Source organism: Callorhinchus milii, unplaced genomic scaffold (assembly GCF_018977255.1).
Source record: "Callorhinchus milii isolate IMCB2004 unplaced genomic scaffold, IMCB_Cmil_1.0 Scaffold15, whole genome shotgun sequence".
Taxonomy (NCBI): domain Eukaryota; kingdom Metazoa; phylum Chordata; class Chondrichthyes; order Chimaeriformes; family Callorhinchidae; genus Callorhinchus; species Callorhinchus milii.
Genome location: NW_024704756.1, coordinates 2,737,207 through 2,749,667, shown reverse-complemented (window position 1 = coordinate 2,749,667; position 12,461 = coordinate 2,737,207). Strand labels below are relative to the sequence as shown.

The window sequence follows — 12,461 nt, the reverse complement described above, 5'->3', positions numbered from 1 at the left end:
AACGACGTGATGTGCTCTATCAAATGCAAGGATTATTATAAGTGATGGAGCCTGAGCTGTAGGCCTGGCAGGGAGATGTGTGAAGCCAGTGGTAGAGTTGGTTATTGGGCTGTTTTTCTCTCACCAGGAACGAGACATCCATTCAGGCCTGATTGGTCCTTTAATTGTCTGTAAAGCGGGAACGTTGAACAAGGTCTCTGACATGACACCGAAGGTTCAGGAATTCTCATTGCTTTTCCTGACTTTTGATGAAAACAAGAGTTGGTACCTGGAGGACAACATCCAAATCTTCTGCAAGACCCCCTGCCACATCAGACCAGAGAGTCCCACATTTCGAGCCAGCAACAGGTTCCACAGTAAGGCCGGCAGCTTTCTATTAGATAAGGGCAGCTACTAATTTGCTTTTGTCGTGAATGGGCAACGTACTGTTTCTCAGCTCCGCTGGTGACTGAGCTTGGTTTGGTAGGGCAGCACTTCGGACCTCACATCTCCAAACTTCCTAGCAACCCGGCACTTCCTAGCATCCCAGTGGCTTCCTAGCATCCCAGTGGCTTCCTAGCATCCCAGTGGCTTCCTAGCATCCCAGTGGCTTCCTAGCATCCCAGTGGCTTCCTAGCATCCCAGTGGCTTCCTAGCATCCCAGTGGCTTCCTAGCATCCCAGTGGCTTCCTAGCATCCCAGTGGCTTCCTAGCATCCCAGTGGCTTCCTAGCATCCCAGTGGCTTCCTAGCAACCCAGTGGCTTCCTAGCAACCCAGTGGCTTCCTAGCAACCCGGCACTTCCTAGCAACCCGGCACTTCCTAGCAACCTGGCACTTCCTAGCAACCTGGCGCTTCCTAGCATCCCAGTGGCTTCCTAGCAACCCAGTGAATTCTAACAGCACTTGTTTCCTAGCAAAGCCAGGCCAGAAGCCTGTGAGCAGTTTCCAGGCCAGATTTATGGGAAGGAAATTAAGAAAACCCTAAAAGGGACGAGAGAAGAAAGGATTAAGAAAAAAACTGGAGCCTCTGTGAGATCTTATGATTAAAACCTCCCACGTTCTGATGCGCGTGAGATTGCGTCAGTCCCTCATATCCACCCGCCTCTGTTGGGGGGTGTCTGTGCTACCTGTTACCCTGACAGCAGAGCATTCCATTGAAGGTGGAGGAGAAAACAAGACGAACCATTTAATGTGTAAATGATAACCCTTCAGCTGGCCAATGACAGAGATATTATAGGTGATGGTTGGGTGACTACTCACTGAACCATTGAACCCCCTGTCTCTCAAACAAAAGTACCCCTAATATATGTCAATCCAAGGCACCCACGTCTATCAAACCCACAAGCCCAATAGGTATCAAATTAATGCCCTCATTGTATACAAAAATGGGACATTTGAGGATGATCAAGTGATAAACAATGCACTGATGCTTGTTTGATCTCCTGATATTATAGCGATCAATGGATATGTGGCAGAGACGCTGCCTGGGCTGGTCATGGCACAGTATCGCTTGGTGCGCTGGTACCTGATCAACATGGCAATGTCGGCTGAAATCTACAGTGTGCACTTCCACAGTCAGCCCTTTGCAATGAGGAGAACCAAGGAGCACAGGATGGGAGTTTACACACTCTTCCCTGGTGGGTATCAAAGAGGCCAATCATATACTGACTGTCTCTCCAATATACATAACAATTCTCCTCTTCTTTCTCCAGTGTCCTCCACTCTCCTCACTGTAACAATCTGATAATCACTCTCCTCACTATAACACTGTCTGCTATACCCACTCCCTTCACTGAAACACTAACAGCAAGCGAGAAGACCCGTGTTCGATTCCCGAGCAGGCGAAACGTTAGGCAAGTTTCCTTACTCCACGAGCCTCTGTTCACCTAACAATAAATAAGAACCCAGTTGTTAGATTGGTGGATCGCTTTTCTGGGGCTAATAATCCGTTAAAAAATAGATGATAATAATTTGGCCACTCAATCGCCTGTTCGTGGGACGCTGCTGTGCGCAATTGGCTGCGGCTTCTCGCCCACAAAGTACAGTCAATTCATTTTATAATATATTCTGCGAAGCATTTTGAAACGTCTTGAAGACGTGATAAGGCGCTATATCAAATGCAGGGATTATTATTATTATTATTCTACCCATTCCCCTCACTGTAACACTCTCTGCTAAAGCTGCTCTCCTCATTGTAACACTCTGCACTCCAACTCACTATAGCACTGACATATCCCGCACCGCTCATTGTACAGGAACAAACTCACACTGTTTTTATACTTAAAGACTTGCTGGAACATTACTATTCTCAATTTGATATTTCCTCATTTATTGATCATTTTGATGTGTTCAATCTCCGCAGGCTCATTTGGGACTATTGAAATGTACCCAACCAAAGTGGGCTACTGGTTGCTTGACTGTGAGACTAGTGTACATCAGCAGGCAGGGATGAGAGCCATCTCTCTAGTCTACAATCCACGTATGTATTCCTTCTCCCAAATCCATAACCTCAATTCCTAACCCTCCCCCTCCCTCCCACCCCCCGGAGTGGGAGCTCGATCTCCAAAGTGCTTCATAGGAAATTTTTGCCAAGTGTAGTGAGTGCACTTGTAGGCAAGTTTTTCCAGTTTACTTATTTGTAAATTCATGCTACTGTACACCTCAGGGTTTTGGCTCAACAGTGTGTCAGCCTGGCTCAGTTGGTAGCACTGTAGCCTCTGAGTTAAATGTGGGTTCAAGCTTCACGCTGGATCTTTGAACTCACAGTCTAAGTTGACTAATGTACCACAGGTCATTGCTGGAGTACATTACATTGTCGGAGGTGACTGCCTGTTCAGGTTAACGTTAAAGATCCCTCGAAAAGAGAAGGGAGTTTCTCCTTGTTTTTTGGCCAACAGTCCCCCAGATAAAATTGGACATTCACTTCATGGCTACAGGTGGGACTTTGGTGACAATTACCGATAAAGCCCTTTGAGATGTCTTGATGTTAACACGAGAATTATCACGGTTCACAAACCTGAGGATGTCTTTACATTCCAGAATGCAGGGTGCCCCTGGGTCTGGAAAGTGGAAGAATAGAAGATTCTCAGCTCACAGCTTCTAGCCATGAAGGTGAGTGAGGTTTCCAACTACTTTTAATTACATGTCTTTGGATCGTGTGAAATTGACTGGCTCTGCTATTTCAGCAACTGCTCAACTGCCCTCAGAAAATACAGCAAAAACTTTCATTTGTATTGCGCCTTCACGTGGGCCAGCGTCTCGGAGCGCTTAACAATGGCGGAGCCTGATGGCTAGCGGGGAGGCGGGGGGTGGGAGGTGACCATAAGCACGGTCAAAGAGGACGGTCTTCAGTCGTGATCTAAAACAGGGGAAGGAGGAGGACAATGTGGAGGGATTAGGGGAGAGAGTTCCAAAGCTTCGGGGCATAGTGGCTAAAAGCGCGGCTGCCGATGGTCGAGCAGAAGGAATGGGGGGCCGAAGGCAGCGGATAATGAAGCAGGGAGTGAAGGGGTTAGAAAGGTAGGGAGGTGCCAAGGCATGAAGGGATTTTCAGATGTCTAAAATAATAAGGGCATTCTTCAATTTTGTAAAGATGTATTCGTGTACTTCAACTCCATTTACCCACCTTTGCCCCCATATCTTTTGATTCCCTGACCTAACAAAAATGTATCCACCTCAGTCTTGAAAATTTGAATGGCTCCAGATCCTTTTGGGGGAGAGAGTTCCAGATTTCCATAACCCTTCGTGTGAAAAACTGCCTCGTAATTTCACTCCTAAATGGCCTAGCTCTATTTAAGATGATGCCCTGGATTCCCCCACCAGAGGAAATAGTTTCTCTGTATCTACCCTAGCAAATTCCTTTATCAATTTAAACAACTGAATCAGATTATCTCTCAACCTTCTAAACTCAAGGCACTACAAAATGAGTTTAAGCAACCTGTAATCATAATTTAACTTCTTAACACCTGGTATTATTCTGGTGGATCTTACAGGTCAATGGGCACCTAGACTGGCACGGTTACAGAACACCGGGTCCATTAATGCCTGGAGACCCACAGGACCGCGGCCGTGGATTCAGGTATTATTATTATTATCAATTAAAATGTGATATATTCACAACAATGAATGAGTTGTGAACTCAATGCAGGAGCCTGCATTGAATTTCATTGTTGAGTTGTGTAAGAGGGCATGATTCACACCCAGTAAACAAAATGGTGAAACAGTGATATAAAGAAAGGTTTATTTTGAAGAAAAAGCTGTACTTTTTTATTACATCTGTCTTCTCCAGCTTCCACGTACATCTCACTAGTCCCCACCTTTATACTGGTGCCCAATTATCACTTAGTGCTGGACTTCCAATGAAGCCTGATTGCAGTCCAGCCCTTGTGAACTCGCTGTGTTGAGGCACTCTTTTCCCAAGTCACACACAAAGAAACAACACATTCCTTTACACATCGGTTGAGCGCCAATAACCATAACAAGCAGTGACAGGGTTTATCTTCCTGTCACAAGGTGACATTTTAGTGATCACCAGGCAGAGCTCACTTGAGCACCTGGCGACTAGGCTCAGGCCGGACTTGCCCTGCCAGAGAGGCCATCCCATTACCTGACCTGCTCGGGTGGTCATGACGACACTTTGTCCTTTGACAATTTCGGACCTAGAAGAGTTTGGAGGGGGATTGAGGCTTGAACAAAGCTCATTCCCTAAGTGGAACGATTTGGTCCAATTCGATTAATGGGGGTGATCAGGCTTAAACTGACTCACCGATAAAAAAATAAAACTGGAAGACATGACTGGTCAATTTATTCTGCTTCTCTCACTGAGCTGGAATAGCAGCCGGAAATGTCAAACCCTTTGGGATGTCCTCCTGACTTGACGTGAAAGGTGCTATCTCGGCGTAAATTATACTGTGTTGTGTCTTGGGTGAAGGGCAAAGGTCCACTGTGGAGAGCACGCCCAGAGTTTGAAAAGGGGAGTGAAGATAATATTTATAAATGGTAGATTTTTCGAGTCTGTTGAACTCCGTCCTTCATTTTGGTGTTGTGCTAATAGGTTGATTTGCGGACTCCAATGTTGGTCCATGGAATAATCACACAGGGAGCCAAACGCTACTTCAAGCAACTCTACGTAAAGAAGTTTTATATCACCTACAGCCTGGACACGATTACCTGGAAGGAATACAAGGCCAATAGCGTGATGCCCAAAATGGTAAGTCACTTCTTAGGTCAACTTTAAAAGCAATGGAGCCATATAAACTGGACACCGTGACACAGGCTAGGCCACTTGCCCACTCACAGTTGCAGCAGAGTTTCACCTTTGTGCACATGTAGTGTTCTACACCATCTATTTCTTGTGACAAGAGAATACCCATAGAAACATAGAAACAGGAGTAGGACATTCAGCCCCTTCAGCCTGTTCCACCATTCTATAAGATCATGGCTGATCTGTACCTCTAGTCCAATTACCCGCCCTTTTCCCATAACTGTGGAGTCCTGTAGCTCAGTAGTTAGAGCGCTCGCCTCACAAACGAGAGACCTGGGTTCGATTTCTGGCTAGGGCGAAATGTTGGGCAAGTTTCCTTACTCCACACACCTCTGTTTCCTCAGTAAGTAGGAACCCTGTTGTTAGTCAATTGGCGGATCGCTTTTCCAGGAGTAATAATTCCTTCAAAAAAAAATTATAATTTGGTCACTTCAATCCACGACCCTTTTGTGGGACACTGCTGTGCGCAATTGGCTGCTACATTTTGCCCACAAAAATATACAGTCAATTCACTCTACAGTATACACTATGAAGTGTTTTGAGACATTTCGAAGACGTGATATGGCACTATGTCAAATGCAAGGATTATTATTATTATATTATCCTTTAATACCCTGGCCTAACAAATATCTAACCACCTCAGTCTTGAAGATGTGAATGGATGCTGCATCCACAGCCTTTTCGGGTAGAGAGTTCCATCCTCCCATCACAACACCAGCTCTTCTTAAATTAGTCCAGTGATTTGCCCTTCAAGCTAGCCCCATTCCAGTGGCTTATTGCCAGGTGTGTGACAGGGACCAGGGGTGCAGTAACCCTGGGTCTTGCTCGCTTCACATTTCCGTTTGATTCCAGGTATTTGTGGGAAACACGGATGGAACGGGCCAGGTGAAGAACTACTTTAACCCCCCTATTGTGGCCCGGTACATCAGGGTGTACCCCAGGCCGGACAAGAACTTGGCATTGCGCATGGAGCTGCTGGGATGTGACGTACAGAGTAAGTCTCCACAGAGGCAGGAAAATAACCAGTGAGCTGGGGGTGTGGTGGGGATGGGGGGTTTTGAAAACATGACCATCGACAAAGGAATTGATGACCCACTGACCAAGACACCAGCATTTATGTTATGTTAAAGGGCACCTTATTATTATCATTAATATTATTACTCCTCTGGGAGTGCTCTGGAGTGCTCTCAAAGCCTCGAGATGGAGCTTGAACTCACAACCTTCTGACCCGGAGGTGAGAGCATGACCACCTGAGCCAGGCTGACACCTGGCCACACCACAAACAAATCAAAATTCTAATTATCATTGGTGTAAATGGCACCTTAAAAGAAGCAATCATGTCCTTCAGCGATCTTGTGCGCTCAGATCTTGAGGCAGATTTCATTGTGTTTTGCTCCTGGTTTGCAATCTTGGAACAGTTCCCATTTGTGCTGAATGTTTTTAACGGAGGGGCAAACTCACTGCTCACTGCAGAATCTCAAACAGTGTCTGTTTGTGTGTGAGTGTGTGTGTGTCTGTGTGGCTCTCTCTCTCATACACTCTGTCTCACTGTCAGGCTGCTCATTGCCTCTGGGGATGGAGAAACGCATCATTAAAGATATCCAGCTCAGTGCCTCCTCCTTCTGGGTCAGCATGAATGCATGGACAGCATCACTGGCTCGTCTCAAACAGCAAGGCATCAGTAACGCCTGGGTGCCAAAGGTAACTACAGCTATACCACCAACAGGCATGTGGTCCAGACTAGATTCTGACTGAGGGGCGCACATAATATATAGTAATAATCTTTGCATTTGATATAGAGCCTTATCACATCTTCTAGACGTCTCAAAGAGCTTCACAGAATATACTGTAAAGTGAATTGATTGTATACATTGTGGCCCGAAATGCGACAGCCAATTGCGCACAGCAGTGTCCCACAGACAGTCGTGGATTGAGTGGCCAAATAAGGGATTATTACCTCCAGAAAAGCGATCCACCAATAGACTAACAACCGGGTTCCTACTTCCTGCTGGGTGAATAGAGGCATGTGGAGTAAGGAAACTTGCCCAACGTTTCGCCCTGCCGAGATCGAACCCAGGTCTCTCGCTTGTGAGACTAGTGCTCTAACCACTGAGCTATAGGACTCCACTATACACACCAATGGTTTATAAATGCCATTGTAATGGATGTGCATGAACAAGCTACAGACGCGTGCCCCTGACATGAACGGCACAATACCAAATGCAAAGATTATTACTGACTCATGCCGCGTATTAAGGGATCATTTTGAGAGATCAAACAATCAAAGCTGCTTTCCACCTCCAGAGAAACAACCCTCACGAGTGGCTGCAGATCAACTTCCTGAGAAGGAAAAAGATCACAGGGATCATCACCCAGGGGGCCTCGCGTCTGGGCTGGTCCATGTTTGTGAAGGAGTACACCATCTCCCACAGCGATGATGGCATCACATGGACAGTCATTCAAGACAAACAAAGCACCAAGGCAAAGGCAGGTTCTGGATTGGTTTGTATCAAAAAAACACACTCAACGTCCCGACACTTTATGCCCAGAAGGTTTGGAACTCTGTCCTTCAATCCCTCCACCTTGCCCCCTCCTTCCCCTCTTTTAGATCACGACTGAAGACAACAAACAGAAACCACAACAAACTACGTTTGTAAAGCGCCTTTCACATCAGGAGGACGTTCCAAGGCGCTGGAGACTCAGGCAGGGATTTGGATTTAGAAAAACAACCTTCCTCTTCGACCGTGCTTATGGTCAACTCTTCCCTCCCCCCAGTTCAGCATCAGGCTCCTGCACTGATGCTGCACCGTGTGAAGGGCGCTGTATAAATGAAAGTTGTTGACAAAATACCGGATTTGTAATAGAAACACACAGACAACACTCAGTACAGTCAGACGCAATGTTTGTAACGGAAGCAAACCTGTAACAAAGCATCTGAGTGTCCAGCTCCACGCTGCAGGGACTGGCAGTCTTGGTCTACAGATGTCAGCCAGACTCAGTTGGTAGCACTCGCGCCTTTGAGTCAGAAGTTTGTGGGTTCAAAGCCGGATCGGGGCTTTGAACCCAAATAATCTAGGCTGATAGTCCAGTGCAGTGCTAGTGTGCTGCATTGTCAGAGGTGCAGTCCTTTGGATGAGATGCCTTCTGGGTGGGCATTATTGCACTATTCAAATAGAGAAGGGAGTTTCTTTCTCCCGGTGTCCTGGCCAACAAAATCCCCAAATAAATTTGATCACTCACTCCATTGTTGTTTGTGAGACATTTCTGTGCACAAATCAGTTGCTACGTTCGCCTACAAATACACAGTAACTACACTTTACAGTGATTTCTGTGAAGCGCTTTGAGACATCTCGACAATGCGAAAAGGCACTATATCAAATGCAAGGATGATTAATAATAATCCTTGCATTTGAAATAGTTCCTTATCACGTCATTGAAATCGTCTCAAAGCGCTTCACAGGATATACTGTAAAGTGAATTGACTGTATTTTGTGGGTGAAACACGGGAGCCAATTGCGCACAGACAGTTGTGGATTGAGTGACCAAATTATTATTGATTATTTTTTTTAAATTATTATCGATTAGCGATTATTATCCCTGAAAGTGATCCCCCAATCGACTAACAACCTGCTTGAACTGTTTCACTCTACAGGTCTTCAGAGGCAACGTGGACAACAACAGCCAGGCCAGTAATACCATTGAGCCTCCTATATTTGCTCAGTACCTGAGAATATACCCACAAAACTGGCACCGAAACATTGCCCTACGTGTTGAAATTCTGGGATGTGAAACAGAGCAAAGATTCTAAAGGAAGAAAGGGAGGCGGAAAAAAAACATACAGCATATATTAACAGAAAAAAATTGCAAGATTTATTATGTATTTTCAACATTTTTTGAAAGAAGATTATTGTACCAGTAAATAAATAGCTATAATACTTCTGAATTCTGATTTCACTTTCACTCAGTGAGACCTGGAAAGTGTGTGGTTCTGTCACAATTTCCTTGAGGACCCGGGTTGGATTCCTGGGAGGGAGAAACCTCAGGCAAGTTTCCTAACTCCACACACCTGTGTTTATCTAGCAGTAAGCAGGAACCAGTTGGTAGTTGATCAGGGGATCGCTTTTCCGGGGGTAATAATCAGTTTAAAAAAGTAATAATAATAATAATTTGGGCACTCAATCCACGACTGAGTCCACTGCTGTGCGCAAACAAAATATAGTCAATCAACTTTACAGTATATTTTCAGATGTCTCAAGAATTGGATAAGGCACTATATCAAATGCAAGGATTATTATTATTATTATTCATTTCCAAAAGATGTCAGCCCGGCTTGCACTCTTGCCCCTGAGACAAAAGATTGTGAGTTCAAAACGCACATCAAGTTCACTAGCACCATCAGAGCATAGACTGTTTGCCTAATTCTCATCCTTAAAAAGATTCTAAACTCCTTACCCCCATCACAGCAGTCCTTGCCATGTTCCACTCCACTGACTTACTATCACAGAACGGATCGATTTCAAAATCCTCTCACTCATCTACAAATCCCTTCACGCCTTGGCACCTCCATTCCTTTCTGACCTGCTTTCTCCCCACTCCACTACCCACTGCCTCCGCTCGTCTGGCTCTGGCCTCCGGCTCATTCCTCATCACCTCCACTATCAGTGGCCGTTCTTCAGCCACTACGGCCCAAACTTTGGAACTCTCTCCCTCAATACCTCCACCTTACCCCCTCCTTCCCCTCTTTTACATCTCGACTGAAGACGTTCCTCATCAACCGTGCATACGGTCACCTCTTCCCTGCCCCCCAGCTCGGTGTCTGGCTTAAGCACTTTGAAACGCTATCCTGAGTGAAAGGCACTTTGTAAATACAAGTTGTTGTTGTATTCCTCAGTTGTCAAAATTGATTAGTTGTTTGCTCACTTCTGGAATCCTTTTTGTGTTGTGGCAAATTAGATTTATTTTAGGAAATAATATCTTGGGATACAGTATATAGGTTGGGACATGAAATGTATGTGTGACTGCGAGGATGTTGGAAGGCGAACTGGATGAACCTTAGTCTTCTTTTGTCTCGTAATTCTTATGCTCATAATTTCACTGTGAATGAGTTACTGAATTAGTGAGTCATATTTAAAAGGCTATTTCTGAGAATGAAACTCTAAATGTATTGATTTTGTTGGCCAATTGGTATTTTAATCCATTTGTTTGTTTTTATTTGTTTGCATAACAGCTGTAAAAATAAAGTATATATTATATATAATAAAAGTGCATTGTGGTGCCATTTGTGACAGTCATTGTTTAAACTGTGACGCTGAGGTTTGGATCATATCACATTAATTATACATTGGTAGTATGTTACATGTAACAATTCTCCAATGGACACCAACAATCTACATTGGCCTTCTTCTAAACTTCTGATGATGTACTGAGTCTGGCTTCCTACAGCAATCTGCTAGCAGTGATATCAGTGCAAAATCTTGTTACCTCTTTCTGCATCAGTCACTGCGATATTGTACATTCATCCCCGGTCTCCTCTCAACTCCACCCTTACATTGCACACCCTTACATTGAATTCCGTAGAGACAGAGCAAGGAAACTGACCATTTGGCTCAACTATTCTATGTCGGTATTTATACTCCACGCAAGCCCTCGGTCTCTTATTCCCTGTCTTGTACATTCCCACTTCTTTGTTAAGATACGACCACAGAAATAGTATGAACAAGAGGCCATTTGGTCTGCTGCCTTTTTTTCCAAATCACACTTTTGATTTTACGAGTTCTACTTTACAGCTTCCTCACAGCATTGAATGCTTTTCTGTCCAGGTTCTTAACTAGTTCTCTTTTTGAACCATTCCACTGATCCAGCCTCATTAGCTACTCAAGGTGATGAATTCCAACCCCAACTGATCCTCTGAATTCTAAGCTTTCCTACTAGCAATCCCAACACTGTTCCTGGTGTCAGCTCTGTGTAGGGCTCTCTGCCTGTCTAGGTGGACGTTGAAGATCCCAAGGCATTATTTGAAAAGAGAAGGGAGTTTCTCTCTCCTGGTTTCCTGACCAACAATGCCCCAAATAAAATTTCCCATTCATTCCATGGCTGTTTGTGGAACATTGCTGCACTCTGGGATGCTACCCTGTGTGAGGGGAGCTACGTAAATGTAACTTGTTGCTGTGCTCAAAACTGGCTGCTACATTCACCCAAAGATACGCAGTAATTCCCCTTTACAGCGTGAAGCACTTTGAGATGGCATCCTGACATGAAAGGCGTTATTTACGTGAGGATTATCCTTTTGTAGGATTATTGTTGCCAGAAACCTGCAGGGTCCAAACTCCAGAACGGGCCAACCTCCACGGCAAAAGTGGGGATTTTCTCATGGAGATCGGAGTATCAGCTGGGACCGCTGCGCCGGCTGGAACGCGTCGCAAGCATCGAAAACCGGATGGTATTGTTTTGTGTTGTCTCATGTGTAACTCCTGATCCGTTTCTCAAAAAGCGCCACAGACCAGCCCACTCACCCCCACCCCCGCGCCCCCCCATTCCCGGGCTCGTGTGGGTCGAGCCCCGCGGCTTCTGTGGGTGACTCCAGGGTTTGTGACGTCACAAACGTGTCACATTCCCCGGAACTCGAGCGCAGGTCCCACCGTCCTACACAGGAACCAACCACCAGCTCATAAGGATCTAGCAAGCCGGAGAGTGGGAAACAAACCCATCACGTCCTGATAAAGACAAAGATCCTGTAAAACAGAGAGGTTAACCAACCGCCTGCTGTCCAAGGTGGCCAACAACAACAACAACTTGCAATTACATAGCACCCTTCAAGCAGGGTAGCGTCCCTGAGCACTTGACAGTGGCGGAGTCTGATGCCGAGCCAGGGGGAGAGGGAGTGGGGAGGTGACTAGAGAGGAGAAGGGACAGAGCCAATGTGTTTAAGTGAAACGTCCTTCAAATAGGACTTTTTTTTCCCAAATTCCGCAGATTGAAATTAGAGAGAGATACGGAGAGAGAGAGAGAGAGAGAGAGAGGAGAAATCCTCTCTATCACATAGAGTTAAGGTCTGGTTAAGTTGCTCTAGTGTGGTCCTATCTACCTGCAGAGCAGAAAATGAGAGTGTTGATCACTGACTCCAGGCCTATGCTGTGGCTCACAGCGGTTGGATTGCCTTGGATGGCGTGTATTGGTGCTTCCTGTCTGAGATGTGAACCAAACTTTGATTCCACTTTG

At 45.4% G+C, this 12,461-nt stretch overlaps 1 protein-coding gene across 1 annotated transcript in view; it reads left to right on the top strand.

Moving 5' to 3' along the window:
• Positions 1-9,328, top strand: part of f8 (coagulation factor VIII, procoagulant component) — a 36,360-nt gene extending 27,032 nt beyond the window's left edge. The window contains exons 16-25 of the mRNA XM_007891318.2: positions 128-356; positions 1,435-1,617; positions 2,343-2,459; positions 3,020-3,091; positions 3,973-4,058; positions 5,034-5,189; positions 6,096-6,237; positions 6,799-6,944; positions 7,548-7,730; positions 8,896-9,328. Of these exons, the coding sequence (XP_007889509.1) occupies positions 128-356; positions 1,435-1,617; positions 2,343-2,459; positions 3,020-3,091; positions 3,973-4,058; positions 5,034-5,189; positions 6,096-6,237; positions 6,799-6,944; positions 7,548-7,730; positions 8,896-9,051 (1,470 nt within the window). The 3' untranslated portion in view covers positions 9,052-9,328. The remainder of the gene's footprint in view (positions 1-127; positions 357-1,434; positions 1,618-2,342; positions 2,460-3,019; positions 3,092-3,972; positions 4,059-5,033; positions 5,190-6,095; positions 6,238-6,798; positions 6,945-7,547; positions 7,731-8,895) is intronic.
• The last annotated feature ends 3,133 nt before the right edge of the window (positions 9,329-12,461 follow it).